The sequence below is a fragment of the Danio rerio genome, chromosome 6 (assembly GCF_049306965.1).
Source record: "Danio rerio strain Tuebingen ecotype United States chromosome 6, GRCz12tu, whole genome shotgun sequence".
In the NCBI taxonomy this organism is placed as follows: domain Eukaryota; kingdom Metazoa; phylum Chordata; class Actinopteri; order Cypriniformes; family Danionidae; genus Danio; species Danio rerio.
Genome location: NC_133181.1, coordinates 62,984,850 through 63,005,203, shown reverse-complemented (window position 1 = coordinate 63,005,203; position 20,354 = coordinate 62,984,850). Strand labels below are relative to the sequence as shown.

Here is a 20,354-nt window from a genome sequence, read left to right as displayed (position 1 = left end):
AAATCATAGTTAATAATACACTATTACTACAGGAAAAACATGGGTAATTCTTTTAAGAGCATCCAGTCCACCTGAAGCATCCACATTCAGAAGAATCTGCACATCATGGAAGAAATAATTGATGACAGGCTGTTTAATTATTAGCTAATAACACACGCCTGAAAGGGTGATGCTGCCACAACGCCCTGCTCATTACACATTTCATTAAAAGCCTTTTAGTTTTGATTTATTCTTGACATTTTTAGCTGTGAAATAACTCTAATCATTCAGCACAGTGATCGGGTGCTGTGCTCAAAACCTGCCGGAACTACTTTAGCTGTGTCATTATTTGAAAATAACTTTTACAAATAATTAACAAAGGGCTACTGACCTATTCACATCTCATTAAAAGTCTTCACTGTTTTGTGTCTGAGAAATAACTGAGAGGATTAACTGCAAGTGATATGTAGTTTTAATGTGATCTGGAATTAGTTTAGTTGTGCGTTTATCTGAGAATAACAGCACGCCTTAAGATTAAAAAAAATTGTCAAAGAGACCTTTAATCTCCTTCAAAGTTTTTGTTTTTATATTTTAATGTTGGTGTCTGTGAAATAACTGAGTTCTATCAGGATGATGATATGTAGCTGTAATGTGGTATGGGACTACTTTAGCTGTGCCATTATATGAAAATAACAGCCCACCTATGAATATTCATCAATTATTCGTCAACAACAGCCACTTTGTGTGGTATAATACAGCATAACATACACATGCACACATATGAAGCATTGAGAAGAAAAAAAAACATACACCAGAGCTTTCCCTAACACAAAAACCTCACTATAATACATCTCCATAAGCATATGTGTTCGTCTATAACTCATATTCGAGACAGTTTTAGTGTGCTGTGAGCTAATGATTACAGACTCTGTCACTGACCGCTTCACCCACTAACCGGATAAGTTACCTACACCACATAAACTAGTCCCCTTCAAAACTTTCTAAGGAGTTCGTCTGAGTCTAACCAGTGACTTTAGATAACTTTAGAAGATTGTAAACACACCGCGGGCTCGTGTGATCGCGGGAATCAACACCGAAAACGGCAGAGATTCGCGCTTTAACGTACTGAGGGGGAAAAGCGGAGCAGATACTCACAGATCGCCATACTCTGGAATGAAGTGGATCTCTGGCAGTTACATGTACAGGAGACATTGGCGAGGGTGTCGGTGGTTCCGTTCGTCAGACCCATGAAGCTGAACATTGAGGAAATCGATGTGAAAAACGGACGGTTTGTCGGTTGGTTAGTCGGTCGCCTCAGCGCGCGTTGTCGAATAAAAACATTGACGCAGGCTTTTCCTATTCTGTGTCTACCGTCCTCTAACCGCCGTCCCCCCGCCCCCGGCCCGCTGTCTGGCCGCTGTGCTCCAGTATTCCCGTTATTCCCGTTATTCCCAGACGGTTTGTACTACTTTCCAGCGTCTGCGCGCACCTCATTCAAGTACAAGTTGGCTAGGAAGCGGCAGGGGGCGGAGCCAACATTGAGGGGCGGGATCTCGAGGCAGACAGCGTGACGTCATTGCCAGACTTGGCCTTTCGCAGAGCGTGCGAGCCAATCGGAGTCACACGGGGATCAAACAACACACACACACACACACACACACACACACACACACACACACACACACACACACACACACACACACACACACACACACACACACACTGTATTGATCGATTTCACTGGGACAGTCAAATAAAGTGTGTGTGTGTGTGTGTGGACGGAAAGACATCACAGAGAGCACAGACGGAATATTTTACGCACTTTTAGGTCTGATTAAGTTTGATGTGCTTGAAAGATGTAATTAATGTAAATATTATGTATTTTATATCATAATTTGAGTGAATAAAGCGCTCTCCTCTCGTTTTGGGATTTTAAAGTTTGTCTAAAACGACATCAAAACAATAAAAGTGTAATGGAGATTTAGAATGCACATAAAATAATGACTATTATCAATTTTTCTCACGGTTTCCAGAAGATCCTAAAATTTCACTGACATTGAGTCTAATAATTGAGTCTCCAACAGTTGTGTTCCCTTTTATTCACCAGGGGGTCACCACAACGGAATGAACCACCAACTATTTCAGCATATGTTGTACGCAGCGCATACCCTTCCAGCTGCAACCCAGTACTGGGAAACACCCAAACACACACTCACACTCATACACTACGGCCAGTGTAGTTGATCAGTTCCCCTATAGCGCATGTGTTTGGACTGTGGGGGAAACCGGAGCACCCGGAGGAAACCCACACCAACACGGGGAGAACATGCAAACTCCACACAGAAACACCAACTGACCCAGCCGAGACTCAAACCTTCTTACTGCGCCACCGTGCAGCCCTTATTTTATATGAATTATTATTAATATCACTACATGTATTTTTTTAAGGACACTATATACTGTATAACTGCAGGTTAGCTATAAATGTATTAATTTTGACGATTATTGAATGTGTGTGTGTGTGCGTGTGTGTGCAAGTGCGTGTGTGTGTGACGCAGATAGACACACCTGTGAGGATCTGTTCAGACATGTTGGACAAACTACTGATCAAACAAAACATCACTATTCTAACACATTAGGAAACACTCAGGTGTGGCCAGCACACACACACACACACACGCACACGCACACACACACACACACACACACACACACACACACTGGAAGTGTCTGCATTACATATATTTTCAGAATAACAATGAATATTGGTTTACTTTGCTTAGCATAATGGGAGTAAACAGCAACATAATTGAACAGCATTCTCATTCTGAGCTGTACTTATTAAAATATATTACGTTTGTGATTCTGTTTGCAAAGATGAAATACTTTTTACGGTCAAATAAGTAAAGCCGAGTGGATTTATGGATATAGTGGAAAAATATAAAGATTTTTCTCACATTTGCATATTGTTTGGGATTAGACTTTGCCTATACTTTTATTTATTTATTTATTTATCTATTTATTTATTTATTTATGTAATTTACTTTAATTATATTTTACTGTATTAGTGTAGTGTTCGTTTCCTCTTCTAAATTTTGTATTTATTTATTTCTTTCATGTGGCAACATGGTGGCGCAGTGGGTAGCATGTTTGTCTTACAACAAGAAGGTTGCTGGTTCGATCCTCGGCTGGGCCAGTGCATTTCTGCACTGTTAAACTCAAAAAGTTAAAGTAACTCAAACCTTTTGAGGAAACCGATTGCAACAAACCCTCAAAAAAACAAAAAAAGAATCCTAATGAGTACTGTGAACTTAATCTATTTGACTAAACGAAGCAATTTGAGGAAAGTAAAACCCAATAAATGAACTCAAACCAACTGAGAACTGTAAAAACCAGTAAGAGAAGGCAACTCGCACGGTTTGATGAAACCTATTGCAACAAACCATTTGAGTTAAAAAAAAATCTGTATGAGTACTGTGAACTTACTCCATTTAAGTTGAAGTAATGAGAGGTATTTAATTAGCACATTTCAACACTTCAACACTGAGTTCAACACTCATTCAAATGAGTAGAGTTAACTTTCAGTGAATTTTGAGTTAACTACACTAATTTCATTTGATAAAGCTGGCAGTTATGTTTTACAGTGTGCTAACATAAAGACTGAGTAATTTAATTTACTGTTTGTTAAACAAAGCTGTGTGGAGTTTGCATGCTCTCCCCGTGTTGGCGTGGGTTTCCTCCGGGTGCTCCGGTTTCCCCCACAGTCCAAACACATGCTCTAAAAGGGAATTGGGTGTGCTAAAAATTGTCCGTAGTGTATGAGTGTGTGTGAATGTGTGTGTGTGTGGATGTTTCCCAGTAATGGGTTGCAGTAAGAAGGGCATCCGCTGCGTAAAACATATGGTTGATAAGTTGGCAGTTCATTCCGCTGTGGCGACCCCAGATTAATAAAGGGACTGAGCCGAAAACAAAATGAATAGATGCATTCCATGTGGATTAGTTCATTTATTTGTGATTCATTTGTACTAAAATAATGCCAAAATATGTTATAAACTCACTTGTGACTCACTGTATTTTTGTAAAAGCACAATGAACATTTATCCAGCTCATTTTTAATAAACATGTCAACAATTTCACTCCACGCACAGAAATACAAAAACATCTTAAGATTGTATAAACATAAAGACTGAAAATGATTTTAAATATTACCACACATTATTTTTTCTTAATTATACATTATTTGTGCTGCTTACAAATGAACCAAATCAATACATTTTAATATCGGTGATTTTAAACATAACACATATGTGCTCTGTGGATTGAAATATGTGTCGCCAAGTTTATTTCTATAGCACATTTCATACACAATGGTAATTCAAAGTGCTTTACATAAACATGAATAAAATAAACAAGTATAAGAAAATAAAAACAACTAAGAATAAACATTTAAAATGATTAAAAACAAATAAAAACAGATTCAAATGTGTTAAAACCACTGAGCTACATTGTAAATATGGTAATATTAATTCAGTATGTATTAATGCACTATACTATTAGAGAAGTGTGTCGAGGTCATCTGTCTGGACAATCACATGATGACAGACAGAGAGCAAAACTCTGTTGAGCAACACTGAATCATCCAGAAATAGAGCAGTTCAGTGTGAGCCGTCACTGAAGATTGACACACATCCCAGATATAACTGCAGACTGTATACTGATTTCACATTTTTACATGTTCTGATGCTCTTTTATAGTTTTTAAACGCTGTTTACGAGTTACAGAAAACAATAAAAATCAGTAAAATGCATATAGTCATGAGTGAAAATTCACTGAGTTACACAATAAAAAACAATGCTTCAGAATGTAGTTTTATTTATTCATTTGAAGTAGCAAAGAGTAGAGTAGTATATAGATGCTATTTAAGTCTACTTTTATTTTACAAGTCTACTATTTAAGTTTACAAGTCTAAGCTTTGTTCATTTTATTTATGCATTTTATTGTATTTGATTTAATTTACATTTGATTAATTATTTTAATTACATTTTGTAATTTATTTTTATGTATGTATTTTACTTTACATTTACATTTAATTTAATTCATTTTAATTTCTTTTTAATATTTATTTATAGGTTGAATTATTTATTGATTAAGACAGGCTCGATTCATAATTAACATGTTAAATTATAATTAAAAACAATTTTAAACATTTCAGATGTGTATAGTTTAATATTTTAGTTAAATCATGTGACACAGTGATGAGCAGACATGACTAGATTAACCTGAAACATTATTTTGGTAAAATATAATTTTGTGTGTTCCACTCCATGTGAAATAAATACTATAGTAACTTATTGTAAACATTACAATGTTTTTAAATCATACTATAGTAAAGTACTTGAATCTGCTGGGGTGATTCTGCAGTTGCTACAGTAACACAACAACTACAGCAATTGATCTGTTGTGGAGATTCTAGAGTTGCTATGGTAACACAATAACTACAGTAATTGATCTGTTGTGGTGCGAAATCGCATCATGTGACTGCATGAGACCAACGATAATCAAAACATGACCTCTCTGGAGTTTAAGGGTTTAAAATATGGACCAATCGCTCGCTTCTAATCATCTTGTTTAATCACGGCCGTTTTCACGGCGCCGTACAACAGAATTTCCAGAAGGCGTCTCCACATCAACACCTGAGAGACTCCTGTTCCTGTATGCATGTGTGTTTCGACAAGTCAAGTGGAGAGAGACTGAGATGAGGAACTAATGAGAAGGGATCATATATCTTACAAGAGGGAAAACAGAGTGAAGAAGAAACAATGACATTAATCCACCACAAACACACACACACACACACAAACACACACACACACACACACACACACACACACTCACACTCACACACTGGTCATCTGACCTAAATAAAGTGTTCTGAGAGCATCAACAATGAAGCAGCGCAAGATGTGACTTGAGTGTATCTGACTGAACAAATGCATCAGGCTGCAGGAAAAACTGTGTCTAGACACACACACACACACACACACACACACACACACACACACACACAGATACATGTTTATAGTCCTTTCTTGTGAAATCTGTTTAGTTAAAAAATGATCAAATCTATTAAAACTATGGTGACGCAGTGGAGCAGTAGGTAATGCTGTTGTCTCGCAGCAAGAAGGTTGCTGATTTGAGTCTCGGCTGGGTCAGTTGGTGTTTCTGTGTGGAGTTTGCATGTTCTCCCCGTGATGAGTTGCAGCTGGAAGGGCATTCGCTGTGTAAAACATTTGCTGTATAAGTTGGCGGTTCATTCCACTGTGGCGACCCCGGATTAATAAAGGGACTAAGCTAAAAAGAAAATGAATGAATGGATGAATAATATTTAAACTATCAAAACTGTCTTCAGATAAACTGGATATTAAAGGGCAGTTAACCCCAAATAAACATTTAATCACTCTTTACTCTCCCTTGAGTGTTTCCAAACATTCATGAGTTTCTTTCTTCTGCAAAACACTAAAGCAGACATTTTAAAGGAAGTTTCTTCCATGGTAGGAAAAACAAACACTCTGGAGGTCAGCAGAAACAAAGTCCCTCAGCGCCCTCTGCTGAACAATGACACTGCTGTGATTTTGGGTGCTTTTATTTCTTCGTCTAAATGTCTTGCTAAGTTTTTTTTATATATAAAAATAAAAATGAAATTAAACTAATTAAAATATATGTAGAATAATAATAGTATTTTAGTGAAAATGATCATGTGTTTTTGTTAATAATTCACAAAAATCAGTGTGAATGACGAGATTATGTAATAATGTTTTTCTAAATCACTGAATATTTTGTGGTGAAAAACAATATATGAAACGTTATTAAACATCAATTCTCTCTCTCTCTTATGATCCACGTTTTGTATAGTGTTTGCTTGCCAGGGTCAAATTATTTCAGTACTTTTTTGCTTCTGAACGCACTAACAAAGCAGTCTTTGAGTGACACAGTGTAGGATATTGAGCAGTAGGGGGCGCTATTATCCCTCTCTCCCTCTCTCTGACACACACACACACACACTCAACTCATTTTCCTTATTCATGAGGGGTTGCCACAGGGGAATGAGCTGCCAACTATTTGCAGTTAAGTTTTACACAGCGGAAGCCCCTCCAGCTGTAACCCAGTACTGGGAAACACCCATACACACTCATTCTCACACACACACACACACTCATACATTACGGCCAATTTAGTTGATCAATTCCCCTATAGCGCATGTGTTTGGACTGTGGGGGAAACCGGAGCACTCGAAGGAAACCCACGCCAACACAGGGAGAACATGCAAACTCCACACAGAAACACCAACTGACCCAGCCGAGACTCAAACTAGCTTGCTGTGAAGTCACAGTGCTGACCACTGACCCTCAATTTAATTCATTAGTTGTTTTACTGGCATGGCAAATGTTACAAATGAATTGCCAAAGCATTGATAGAGTTACAACATGGCAAACACAGTAAACAGTTTTAGTTAAAAAGTAATAAAATAAATAAGAAAAAACTGTACGTTTAACAATCCACATGTATGGATAAACAGCAATAATAAATAATGATAACCGGTGCATTTGTATTAGTATATTTCTCTCTCTCTCACTTCGTCTCTGTGTGCAACATGTGTGTAATGATGATGTTGAGTAATCCTGCTCTTGAAAGAGTGTTTATTGCACATCAGATGGACTTTATGAGTGTGTGATCATTCTATTGACTATGTGGAAATCATACATGACAAGCTGAGATGGATCAGGATATTCAGTGCTCGCATAAATAAGCACACTGTCTTTATCCACTACAACCTTTCAACTAAATTTGATGGATGCTTTTCTCGATTTATCCTGTTTATTGCAATTTATGTAATTTTTTTTCCGGAACTTAGTAATTTGGGTGTAGCATTTTAGTACTGCGATCATCAGTTTTTTTTTTGTTTTTTGGATTTGTTTATCAGTTTTGTCTTAGACACTGACTAAAGTTTATGCACAAATAAATTACTGTAAATTAAGCTGGAGAGAATATTAATTTAAATGAGAGATATGTGGTATATATATATTTATACAACAGTTCTGTCTGGTTCTCCATTCTGATTGGCTGGTAGCCGTGCGATATTCTGCAATATCAGAACTCCTACAGCCTCTTTACCCTTTGTGTATTACTCCGCCCACATACAGCCAGCAAAAAGCAGACACTACAGATCTAAAGTTTAAAGAAAGTAGTTCCTCATACAAAAGGTTTTTTGAGACTCTCCATGTTTGATTTTGTATTTATATACACAATTATGTCGTCAAACTGTTGTATAAACGCAATATCACACTCGTAGCAGTGCGATATGGCTGTATATCGGCACTGGTGGGGGCACTAAGGCAACGCACGCAGCACACCTCCCAACCGGGGCCGATAAACAGCCATATCACACTGCTACTCGTGTGATATTGCTCATATATATATATTTGTGTGTATGTGTGTCACATGCTGTCATGTCATTTTTGCTCCCTCTTAACCATCATTCAAAGGTCTGGAAGCAAACACTAAATTTAACTATCTCGTGAAACTAAAAAAGTCTAAAGCAAATGTTTAATACACGCAGAGTTCCCTGACTAACAGTTCTGTTACAGCAGTTTGAGGACTGTACTATTATAACCCATATCCATATTGTGTTGAAGTGACATTAGGGTTCTGAAACTGGTAGCAAAGCGACTGTAAATAAGCTGCAAATGAAGAATAACCTCAAACGCCCTTCTCGTGTCCTCTGATGTCTGAATGTCCTCCTTCAGGTCAGTAGTGTCACACCTGTACAGTATGTGCAGTTGTATGGCGCAAATGACGCAACCCGTGTTCTAGTAGTGAACTTTAAATGGTATGCGGACATTCTCTGGGCGGGAGATTTTCCATTTAGATTGCCGCGCTCGGATTGGCTGAAGAGCTTCTGCGACGGGCGTGCGTCACTGGTGGGCGGGACTGAGGATCGGTGTTCTCGAACAAACAGCGGAAGCGGTGCGGCGTCACCGAGCAGCAGTCGCCCGTTAAACATCTAAAAAACACCGGGAGCCATGAAGATCTGGACGTCCGAGCACATATTCAAGTGAGTGACGGTTTTTCTTATACCGTGGTGAAGCGGGAACCGAGTTTTGGCCGTTAAAATATGAGTTCGACTGAGTGAAGAGGCACGAGGCGCCAAACTGACCAACCGCCTCAGCGCTTATACAACACCATAATGATCATATTTCACGATTATATCTGTCTGTAACGAGTGTTTATGTGCCGTTATAACCGTGTTATTGGTGTTTAAATGATCTGGAAACTTCTGTGCTAATGCGGAGAGGCAGAATCTGTCGGCAGTGACTTTATGGATTAATAATTACGGAAGATTAATATCTGTAACCGAATAAAGACTGCAGTATGACAATAATACTAATATTAAAGCTTATTTTAGCAGTTGTGAAGATTTAACAGTAGTAACCGGCTAGTTAGAGACAGTTTAACCGCGTGTCCTTGTCAGCTGGAGGACTAAATCAACTTAGTTAATGTTATTAAGAGTTCTGGTTGAGTGAACTCTAATAATAATCTAATAATGATGATGATTTGATCACACTTGATTATTGATTAAGACAGATCTTTTGTTGATTATTAATTAGTCTTCAGTCTAGATATGCAGATATCTATGAAGCTGGTTAGCAATGAGTGGTTTGGTCAGGCTGTTGTTCAGCATTAGCATCTCTGGCTGATTAAATATTATATGTATATATTATGTTATATATATGGATTACAGATGTTCATGTGAACCCGCGTGCGCGCACTCATTGCGCAACTCTCCTTGACAGCGCATGCCGGCGACCTTTCCCCTACATGGGCTGTCGCCGGAAGACACGCATCACGTGACTGCTGACGGTCACCGGGTATCCATTCATTTGACGGAATGTACGAGCTGAAGCCGCCAGAAGCTTCCTATTTTAAGAGTTTTATATCTGTTATATATCAATGACTTCTTACACACCGAGGATTAATAGTAATGCGTAAACTCTGAATGCCTATTAAATGGATATTGCACGGATATTGCGTCAACTTAATCGATGACATGGTGACACAAAGGGACATGAAGTTGAATCAAACCACCTGCTGCCTTAATATAGATGTGTATAATGATGTACAACTATTGTTAAAATGTAAAAATATTAGGATGAAAAATTTACATTTTTATAATAAATATAGATAATCAGCCTGCAAGTTCAGTTTTATTGTCAAGCTATGGAAATAACGAAGAGACCACTTTAGCATTCTCATGTTATCTGTATTTATTGCTTTTATTAGGTGTGGTTTGAGTTAAATTTAAAAATGTTTTTAATTTTTAAACCAAAAATTATTTTCTTCTAAAATAAAAAAGTAATTTAGAGCTTATTTTATCATTTAAAAAAATCAAATGTTTATTCAACTATTAAGTAATTCAACTAAATAAAGGATCCTCAACTCTACTGAAGTTAAATCGTGTGCACTGGCTTATTTAAAAATGAATAGACACATGTCTAAAAGCATGACATCTATTTATTTTGTGTAGCGAAAATACAGCATTTTTAATTAAATGAACAATTGTTGTCAGTAGTTAACAGAAAACAATTTAAATTTTACCCAAACACATAACTAACAACCTGGAAAAATGATAATTTCCAGTGGTTTGTACAACTAATACATGCACAATCTAAGGATTGTTACTACATAAAGTCTACATACACGTTAAATTATAAATGGTTAATGCACAGATATTGAGTGACATGGTGAAGTTATGGGACATGATTAGGCATGGGATGATTTGGAAAAGTCGAGGTTTTAAAACCGCCAAAGTTATGTGCAAGATTTTTTTATTTACATTTATAAAATTGTTTTAGGACAACAGTATCTTTAGCAGAAAAAAATTCCAAAGATACTGTTTTAAATTGTATAGAAATCAGTGTTTTTTTTAAACAAATGAAGACGGCACAAGTAAATGATTCATTTGAATTATATAGCCTGACATGTTTACTGCTCCAAAATATCATAAAGCTTTAAAAAAATAGAATATATAGTTTTTAAGAGGGAAAAAGTTTTTGTTTTTTACCCAGACATTTAAAAAGAATATATTATTTAGAACTTTGAGCACAATACTGTGAAACTGTGATATTTTTATCCAAGGTTATCATGCTGTCAGAATCTTACACCAGCCCATGCCTAGACTTGATCATTTTATACTATAAAGGTCAAGAACATTTCTTCCAAAATAAAAACAAAACATAAGTTACGGCTTTTTTTTCTCTCCAGAATTTAAAAAAAATGTAATGTTTTTTTTTTTAAATTGTGATTTTAAAAATCAGTTATTCAACTAGATGTTGGTTTCTCAACTCTCCTGTAGTTAAACCTGTATACTGCTTGTTTAAAAGTAAACAAGCTCATGTCTGAAAACAGGACGTTTTTTTGTTTTATGCTGAAAATACATCTTTTTTTTAATTTAATAAAGAATTGTTGTCAGTACTTTACAGAATAAACTATTTTACTCAAACACATAACTAACAACACAAAAAAATGATAATTTCCAGTGCTTTCCAATGTTTCTCTATAGCTGTATAATGATGTGTGGTCACGTTTTGTTCCCCAAATTTATTCAGTTTAAAATAATGAAATGTACATCCTTCCCTTTGAATAATGAGTATTATTGAGACATTAAACACACTTCTGCATTTTAATTAAATTTCACTGTGCAGTTTTTTAGAAAGTGTTTCGATTGTGGCACTGCTGTGGTTTCTGATGTAATATAATAAATCAGATGCTCTTCTAAATGTGTGTCTCGTGATGTCCAGCAGTCACATTTTAAGACGTTACGCAGCTCATAATGGCTTTAACTGAAGTCAGTCTGCAGTGATCATGTTTCAGTTATGCACAGATGCGTGCAGGCACATTACATAACTCATAACAGCTATAATTATACACCCTGAGCATTCACCGCTTTCCAGATGATCTCGAAATCCTGTTTGAACATGAATGTGTTTGTTGTGTCTCTCGCAGTCATCCATGGGAAACCGTGACCAAAGCTGCCATGCAGAAATACCCCAATCCCATGAACCCCAGCGTGTTCGGTGTGGACGTGTTGGACCGTAACGTGGACCAGCAGGGTCGCCTGCACAGCAAGCGTCTACTCAGCACTGAATGGGGTCTGCCGTCCATCGTCAGATCGGTACACAATTCCTCCTTTCTTCTAGATGACACACTTTAATCTGCTCGTTTGCATGTTTTACAGCATTATAATCAGCAGCTGACGTTAATCTGGAAACAGTGAGAAGCTCTCAGTAGCTCATTGTTCTCACGTTTACTGGAAACTATTAAGACGTGCTGTAGGGCTGAACAATATGAAGACAAATCCTTTATGGTGATAGTTTTAAGTTTAACTCTGTTTGTATTGATTTCAATTAAGAAATTACAACACCAAAAGCAATAATAAAAAGAAATAATATAATAATATATGTAATATTAATGGTGTTCTGGTGGCGCAGTGGGTAGTACGATTGCCTCACAGCAAGAAGGTCGCTGGTTCAAGTCCCGGGTGGGTCAGTTGGTGTTTCTGTGTGGAGTTTGCATGTTCTCCCCGTATTGGTGTGGGTTTCCTCCACAGTCCAAACACATGCTCTAGGGGAATTGATTGAATAAGCTAAATTGGTGTGAATGCAAGCATGTATGGGTGTTTCCCAGCATTGGGTTGCAGCTGGAAGGGCATTCGCTGTGTAAAACATATGCTGGATAAGTTGGCAGTTCATTCCACTGTAACGGCCCCTGATGAATAAAGAGACTAAGCTGAAAAGCAAAAGAATGAATGAATATAATAATAAAAATAATAATATTAATTTATAAATAATACTAAAATTAAACAACAATTAAGGACATTAAGATGAATGACGAATAAATATATTAGTATAAATATATATTCATTAAATACAGCAAAACTTTGAGAAAAAACCCTGTATAAAGATAAATATTTTCTCTGTGCTTTCTATTTATTAATAATCGGGGAAAGAGAAAAAGACCAGGCATTGAAGGTTTTTAAATTTGTATTAAGTATTAATTAAATATTAATTTCTAAAAACTAAATAAACCTATTTCATAAGCATATTCAACATTTATTTTTTGTACCTTTGGGAAAAAGTCAAATATACAAACAACCTTTTTCTTGGTGTTATTGCAGTGTGGGGGAAAACTGTCCTGTTTAATTTATTAATTGCATTTTAAAATGTAAAGAAAATCTGAGAATTTGTCATTATGACAGTATATTTTTGTATATACTGTCAGTTCTTAGAATATTGGAATCTGCAAAAATCAGTATCGACAGGTCACACTTAGAAAAATAATTCAGTTATTGGAATCGACTAAGAACATTCCAATAGGTGCATCTCTGTTTCCCAGTACAGTGCAGTGGACATGAGTTGTTCTTTGGCTGGAGAGTGGTGCTCTCTGACCTGTAGGTGACCTGGTTAAATCTGTCTGTTTAGTCCTCAGCACACGTCGTCCCGGTGTCTCGTTTCTGAATGAAGCGGCCTGCTGTGATGTGATTGAGTCTCTGAATCTGACCCTTCTGTCATCCTTGACTCTTTCCCTTGATTCAGCTCAAGGCCAAACCTTTCCTGTATGATTCCAAGAGCTCCAGTCAGTCTGTTTTAGTTACACTACTCAGAAAATTAACATTAAAGTTAAGGGTCTTCAGTGTCACTAAATCCTTCAGCAATCATTGTTATATACTGACTAGCTGCCTAAAAACATTTAAAGGTATTCTAAATTTGGCTCAATATTTCTGTAGTCATGATATGTGTGCTATGATTCAAAGTAGTGCTGAAATCAGTACACTATTGAAAACTGACATTGTGATATTTTGCAATTATATATATATATATATATATATATATATATATATATATATATATATATATATATATATATATATATATATATATTATATATAGTGATATGAATATGATTTCACCATATGACTTTAATGTCTCTATTTGGAAAAGAATTTGTAATTATATACTGATTGGGATGATTCTGTAGGGGAGATCATCTGCATAAATAATAAACAATCTTCAAGCATAGGTAAAGTCAATGAAAAAATGAAATGAATTCATATGAAATAAAATGTTTTGTTTTATGAAGCTTCTAACCTTATTCAGGTAGTAATTGAGTCAGAAAATGTAAAATCATACTGCATGTTGTGTAAGTAATTCAATAAAAATGTATTATTATTAAAGTTATAAACAGTATAACTTCTGATGCCTGGATGCTTTTAAAATCCTCATACAGTCACAGGCCTTAAAGACACATACGAATGATAGATTATAATCCAGCTTCAGCATTGCAGATCCTGTGCTGTGACTACACCTTTTACCCTCAAGGTTAAAAGTTGTCAAGGAAAGATCAATGTCCCATAATGCAAATCAGAAGCAGAAATAAACGGGGGGAAAAAAACAATCACAAAATACAGATAACTGTAAAAGTACTGATGTTTTTTCACAGTCTAGTGTAAAATCAAAGTGTTGTTATTGGAAGTGAGTCTTGTGTGTGTTCAGAGAATCGGAGTCATAGTAAACTCTGAACTCACTGCTGCGTTTGATGCTCTACTGACCTTTGATCAGTTTGATGGAGATAATCAATGACGTGCAGAAGAATCGCTCAGATCTGACCCTTGATCATGTGACTGTTCTCTGGCTTTGTGCCAAGCTCTGTAAATAGAGTCAGAACTAGTACAGGTCAGGATAATGCTAGTGTTGAAGGGGTTAATTATAGTGCAGTTTGTACCAACAGCAGATCGGGTTCAGCCTTACTGATCATTAGCCTTTTTCATCAGATCTGTGGAATATCACAATATAGTTTGTTTGGGCAAAATAAAAAGTCATTTCCTATTACGCTCTCTTTATATTTGGTGTGATTGTTTATAGAAAAACATTTATACGAGCGCAGTATTGCATGACAATCTTGTAATTTAGCATTTTATTTAGAAATCTGTTTTTAATGTTGGACCTGAGTGATTAGTTTTGGAATATCTGTTTTATATTTCTGCATATTTAATTAAACATGCTCAGATTTTCAGAATTAATAATGTCATTAGTGCATTTCTGAGAATATATGATTCTGAGAATATGTATGTATATGTAGTCAACATTCAATCAAACTAGCATTAGCATTATATGAATTAACTAGTTATTTTAAATTATCCTGAGACAAAAATGGTTGTTAAATAGTTTTAGGTCAATATCGGTCAATGACAACTGTATATATACACAATTAATTCATTGCAATTGAAGAAATGGTAGCATATCATTATATATATCAATATCAGGATATAATGCATGACTTAAATCATTATATGAGATTTGTCATATTATCCTACTTTTCACACAGTAATATTGCTCTAAAATAACTTTACAAGTAAATGCATAAATGGGTGGAATAAAAACAAAAACAAATAAAGGGCTTGTTCTCTAGGCATGGGCTGGTATAAGTTTCTTTATAAAAATATCACAGTATCATGGTATTGTTTACTGCTGTAAATTAATTTCTTTTTAAATGTCTTAATAAAAAACAACAACTTTTTTATATTTAACACAATATATTGTATTTTATTTCTAACATTTTGCGTCAGTGAACATGTCAAGCTATATAATTAAACACTTCTTCATTAGCTTCAAAAACTAAAAAAGCTAAAAAAAACTCTACAATTACCTTGGAAACAAAACATAGTTGTGGTTTTAATACCTTGACTTTTCTAAACTCCAGTAAACGTTGAAACCAGTTATTGCCCCATACCTTCTGTTGACACATCATCCAGCTAATTTGACAGCTAATTTTCTGAAAAAGACTCTATAGATGGGATGTTTTCTGTGTGATGTTGACCTAATCCTGCTGCCTTGTTTTTCCACAGCTCATTGGCAACACACGGACATGCACATACATCCAGGAGCAGTCCGTAGTGGACCCTAAAGAGAAAACATTCGAGCTCCAGTCCACCAATGTAAGTCATGTCAGCCGATGAGGTTTATCTTGAGAATGGCAGCGGTAAACACAATATCTCACACATTTACATGATTATTTACTCATTTAGCAGATGCTTTTATCTGAAGTGATGTATAAATGAGGTTAATAGAAGCAAATCGGCAGAAAAATGATATGTAAATGCATTAGTTTAACCTTGTGTGTCGTTTTTATAGATAGATTGATAGATAGATGGATGGATGGATAAAAACAGTTTATAGATAGATAGATACACACACACACACACACACAATCAAATAGCGATTAACTTTTTTTTTTTGGTGTGGCCAGTAAAAATTTGGCAGGGCAAGTAAAAAATCCTTAGCGTTGATCCCTGTAGATAGATATCAAAATAATGTTAAAGCAAAAACAGGTTTATTTTGCTGACCCATTAGCAGATTAAGGAAATTATTCTTAATGAGGGCTTAATTTTGGCTTATTATTTCTTAAAAGAAGACAATATTTACTTCAGTGTGTTAAAACCGTTTCCATGGGGTCTTAAAGTATTAAAAGTTGATGAATCAATTATGAGAAAATTAAGGCCCTTAAAAGGTATTAAAAGTCTTAATTAGGTTTTACGAGGTCTTCATTTTTGTTCTATCGTTGTCCAAAGTGTTTGGCTCCAAAAAAGCAGAATTATATTTATTTTCCTCCTAATATTATCAACGGCATGCTCCATCCACGGGATTAGTTTGGGCTGGGCGCGTCCAGCCAAGCTCCTCCGTCTGGGTGATGTCACATAATTTGCGGCGCTCTCCTCATGAAGTGAATCCAAAAAATAAAACAATAGTGAAACCATAGAGTGAAACAGACAGCAAAATGGTCAAGTGTAAGTTTGCGTACTCCTGGTTGGAGAAGGACGAGTTTAAAGAGTGGCTGAAGCCTGTCGAAAACAACCGCATGATTTATCCTTTAAGCTTTGCTTCTTCCGAGCTTCGTTAAAGGTTTGATGCTGATTAGAACTTGAAGTGGTGATGATATTCTGAGAAGCTCTTTAAAAAGTCTTAAAAAGGTATTAAAATTGCCTTTAGGATTCCCGTATATACCCTGAAAGACCTTAAGACAAAAGCAGAGCGATGGCTTTCAACATATATAGTCTGGAATGAGACCAAGTCAGTCTGAGTATAATAGAGCTGCATTCTGGGAGGGTGCTGGTTGTAAACAGCATGTTCTGCATGTGTGTCATACCCATAATTCCTTCTGTTTTTCTCATCATAGATCACCTTCACAAACATGGTTTCTGTGGACGAGCGGCTCATCTACCGGCCGCACCCGGAGGACCCAGAGAAGTAAGATTCCTCTGTCCTACACACACACACACTTCTGCTCTTGTGTGTGTTTAGTGTGATGTTCTGAATGTGTGTGTGTGTTCGTGCAGGACGATGCTCACGCAGGAGGCCATCATCTCAGTGAAGGGCGTCAGTCTGAGCAGTTATCTGGAGGGTCTGATGGCAAACACCATCTCCACCAATGCTGGAAAGGTCAGCAGACACACCAACACTTCTGCTGCTGTCACTCAGTTCATTTGTATAGCGCTTTTCACAACAGGAGCTGTCCTTTATCTTCTATATTATTATTTATATATTTCATCTGGTCTATTGTTTATTGCTGTATGTATTTTTATTGTTTTAATTTAGTTTATTATTAAATATTCCACACAATTTGATCTGGTTTTGCCATGAAATATGTAGAGGAGCTGATATGGGAATGCATTTAAACCTCTCTCTCTCTCTCCCTCTGTGTTGTTTATTGTTCAGGGTCGAGAGGCGATGGAGTGGGTGATCCGGCGTCTGAACACTGAGATCGAGGAGTTAGCGATGACGGCGAGAGGAACCCTGCGGACGCCGATGGCTGCAGCCGTAGCCGATAAATGATCTCCTCTTTCTCTTCTTCTCTTCTTTCCAATGGGGAAGCTGAACGTCTGCGTCCGAGAGCTGCAGTGTCTACATTAGAGGCTGACGGGACGCCCGAACATCCACCGCTGCGACGCACAACATTACCATGAAGAGGAGAGCGCTAGTAGACGCTCAACGCTAGTTTTAATCAACCAGTTTAACAGGACAGGGTCTCGGAGACAATAGACGGACTGCCAAAACACCAGAAACGCAGCTGGCTAGCATCGTTCACCAGCACTTGTACACTTGAAGATCCGTAGTCATGTTCTAGAACTTACTATTCTTACTATAACACTTATTAAAGCATCAAGGAAGGGAACAAGCTCATCCAGACTGGATTTGGAGGACCACCGGTGTGTGTGTGTGTTGGATTATTCAGAAGCTGCTGCACGCTCCTGGTGCACGATGGGAAGAGTGTGACATCATCATCATCATCATGTGAGGGATGATGGGAAGGGCCAGAGAGTGTGTTCGGACTCCAGCGTTCAGCTGTGCTTGATTTGAGGAGGGGGAAACACATTCTATTTATTTATTTATATTTGCTAGGTTTATTATTTCAGGCCTTGTGATTCCCACGTCTGCAAACGCACCTCAGTGTCTGTAATCGCTACCGATATGCCATCTGGAATGTGTCGATGGTGTCGTTTGCGGACGTGTTATCGCTCATGCACTGATCTCTTTGTTCCTTCTCAGTTGAGCTTCTGAATGTTGGCTTCTGCAATATCAAGACGAGCATTTAAACTCCTCATTTATACTGAATGTAAATGTTTGTTACAGCTGTGTTTAGTATTAAGTTATTTGCAGGAATGTACCGTGGTGGAGAGATCTGAAGGGAAAGTCCAGTTTGTTTTAGAGGTGTGTGTTTGTGTGTATGTGTGTGTTACTGAACCAGCAGCAGTGAACACAGCCAAAGCGGTTTACACATGTGGAAATAAACTAACGTTCATATGACATAATGACAGCTTTGTGTTCTTTTCATGGTTTTGACGATTAAATTTAAAGAGCATAGAATCACCAAGAGGCGACACTCTAGTGCTATTTGGGAAACAGCCACTAGATGGCGAGGCGGCCAGTTTGGAATGAAAACTCCCAATAGAACAGCAGCATAATATAAGTGTGTGAAATAAACTATTAAAGTGCTGATGATTGTGATGGTGAGTGTTGGATTGTCGTCTTTCAGGTTGTATCTCAGCTTCAATGCACTTTATAAATATATAAATAAAATAAGCAGCTGCTTGCCATCACAACAGCAATAAGATCCAATAGACAGCCGATCGCTTTCACTTAATAATGAATATTTATAAAACTAATGCTACCAAAAATACATCAAGTCAAGGCTGAAGGTTGTAATTCTGAGACGAAACGTCATGACCATAGTGCTACATAAACATAATTATAAACCTATACATAGCTGCAGTAATCTAACTATACTATAAATACTTAACTATACACATAACCTGCAGTCTACAAGTACTTTTACACAACACTGAACAATATTGTGCATTTAAGATTGAGGAAAACTAGTGCAGCATGATTGTGTGGTATATTGACATGTAAACATTGCTTTCCTTATTGAGTCTTTGTGAGATGGAGTTTAAGTAAAGTGTGTGATGCGTATAGAGAGAAGAGTGTTACTACAGGTGGTTTGTCAGTCCCACTCACCTGTGTGAGGCACGCTCAGAAATGCACAGTGTTTAAATAGAGATATGGAGTGATTATAAAGTGGCTCTTTCTCAATTCCAAGAATGCAGAGAACGGACTTGCGTTCTTGTGGAGAGCGGTCTTGCCAGGTGTCCTCGGAAGAATGAACTCGGGAGATGGTGAGGGCATCCTGTGAAAAATGAGATGCTGCATTCTTCCTGATGGTCACATGACCTTTACGCATTTAAATAGCATACGATTTAAACATCACAGCATTCATACAGCGATCTATTGTTTTCACCCTTTTCAAAATAAATTCTCTGCATAAAAACATTATAAATATACCCTGCACAACATAAATAAAACAAATTTGAATACGAATTTCGGCAAACAAACACCCTTAATGTGTTTACTCTTTTATTAAGATGCTCATAGTGATGTTTACTTCCACCGTTTCATTTAGGTAAACTCCTGAGTCCTGATGTAAACAAGTGATATCTCTAAACTTTAATAATCTAAATAAAATGCAGCGCTTCCCAGTTCCAGTCGCAATGACTTCGGGGACTTCCAGAGCAAATTCGGTGCTCAAATCTGCATCGGTGCGTCCTCGATATCAAGATCACATCCGGGAAGTTTCACGCGTCCTCCGTACTTGCGGTCTTGAGTATTGGAACTGAACTTTGGCAGCTGATGATGACCTTACACAAGATCGCTGAAGAACACATACTGAGAAACAGCCCGTATCTGGTGCAAAACTGGTGTGAGTGTCTG

The 20,354-nt window shown here is 36.9% G+C and overlaps 2 protein-coding genes across 2 annotated transcripts in view; one reads left to right on the top strand and one right to left on the bottom strand.

Moving 5' to 3' along the window:
* Window positions 1-1,479, bottom strand: part of pmepa1 (prostate transmembrane protein, androgen induced 1) — a gene marked incomplete at its 3' end in the record, with an annotated part of 54,947 nt that extends 53,468 nt beyond the window's left edge. Inside the window, 1 exon segment of the mRNA NM_001002580.1 lies at window positions 1,135-1,479. Within this exon segment, the coding sequence (NP_001002580.1) occupies window positions 1,135-1,240 (106 nt within the window).
* A 7,500-nt stretch (window positions 1,480-8,979) lies between these two features.
* prelid3b (PRELI domain containing 3) lies at window positions 8,980-18,896 on the top strand. Its single transcript, NM_199734.1, is given in 6 exon segments — window positions 8,980-9,091; window positions 12,040-12,208; window positions 15,938-16,027; window positions 17,266-17,336; window positions 17,426-17,528; window positions 17,805-18,896. Coding segments are annotated over 6 exon segments (582 nt in total). The 5' UTR covers window positions 8,980-9,059; the 3' UTR covers window positions 17,922-18,896.
* The last annotated feature ends 1,458 nt before the right edge of the window (window positions 18,897-20,354 follow it).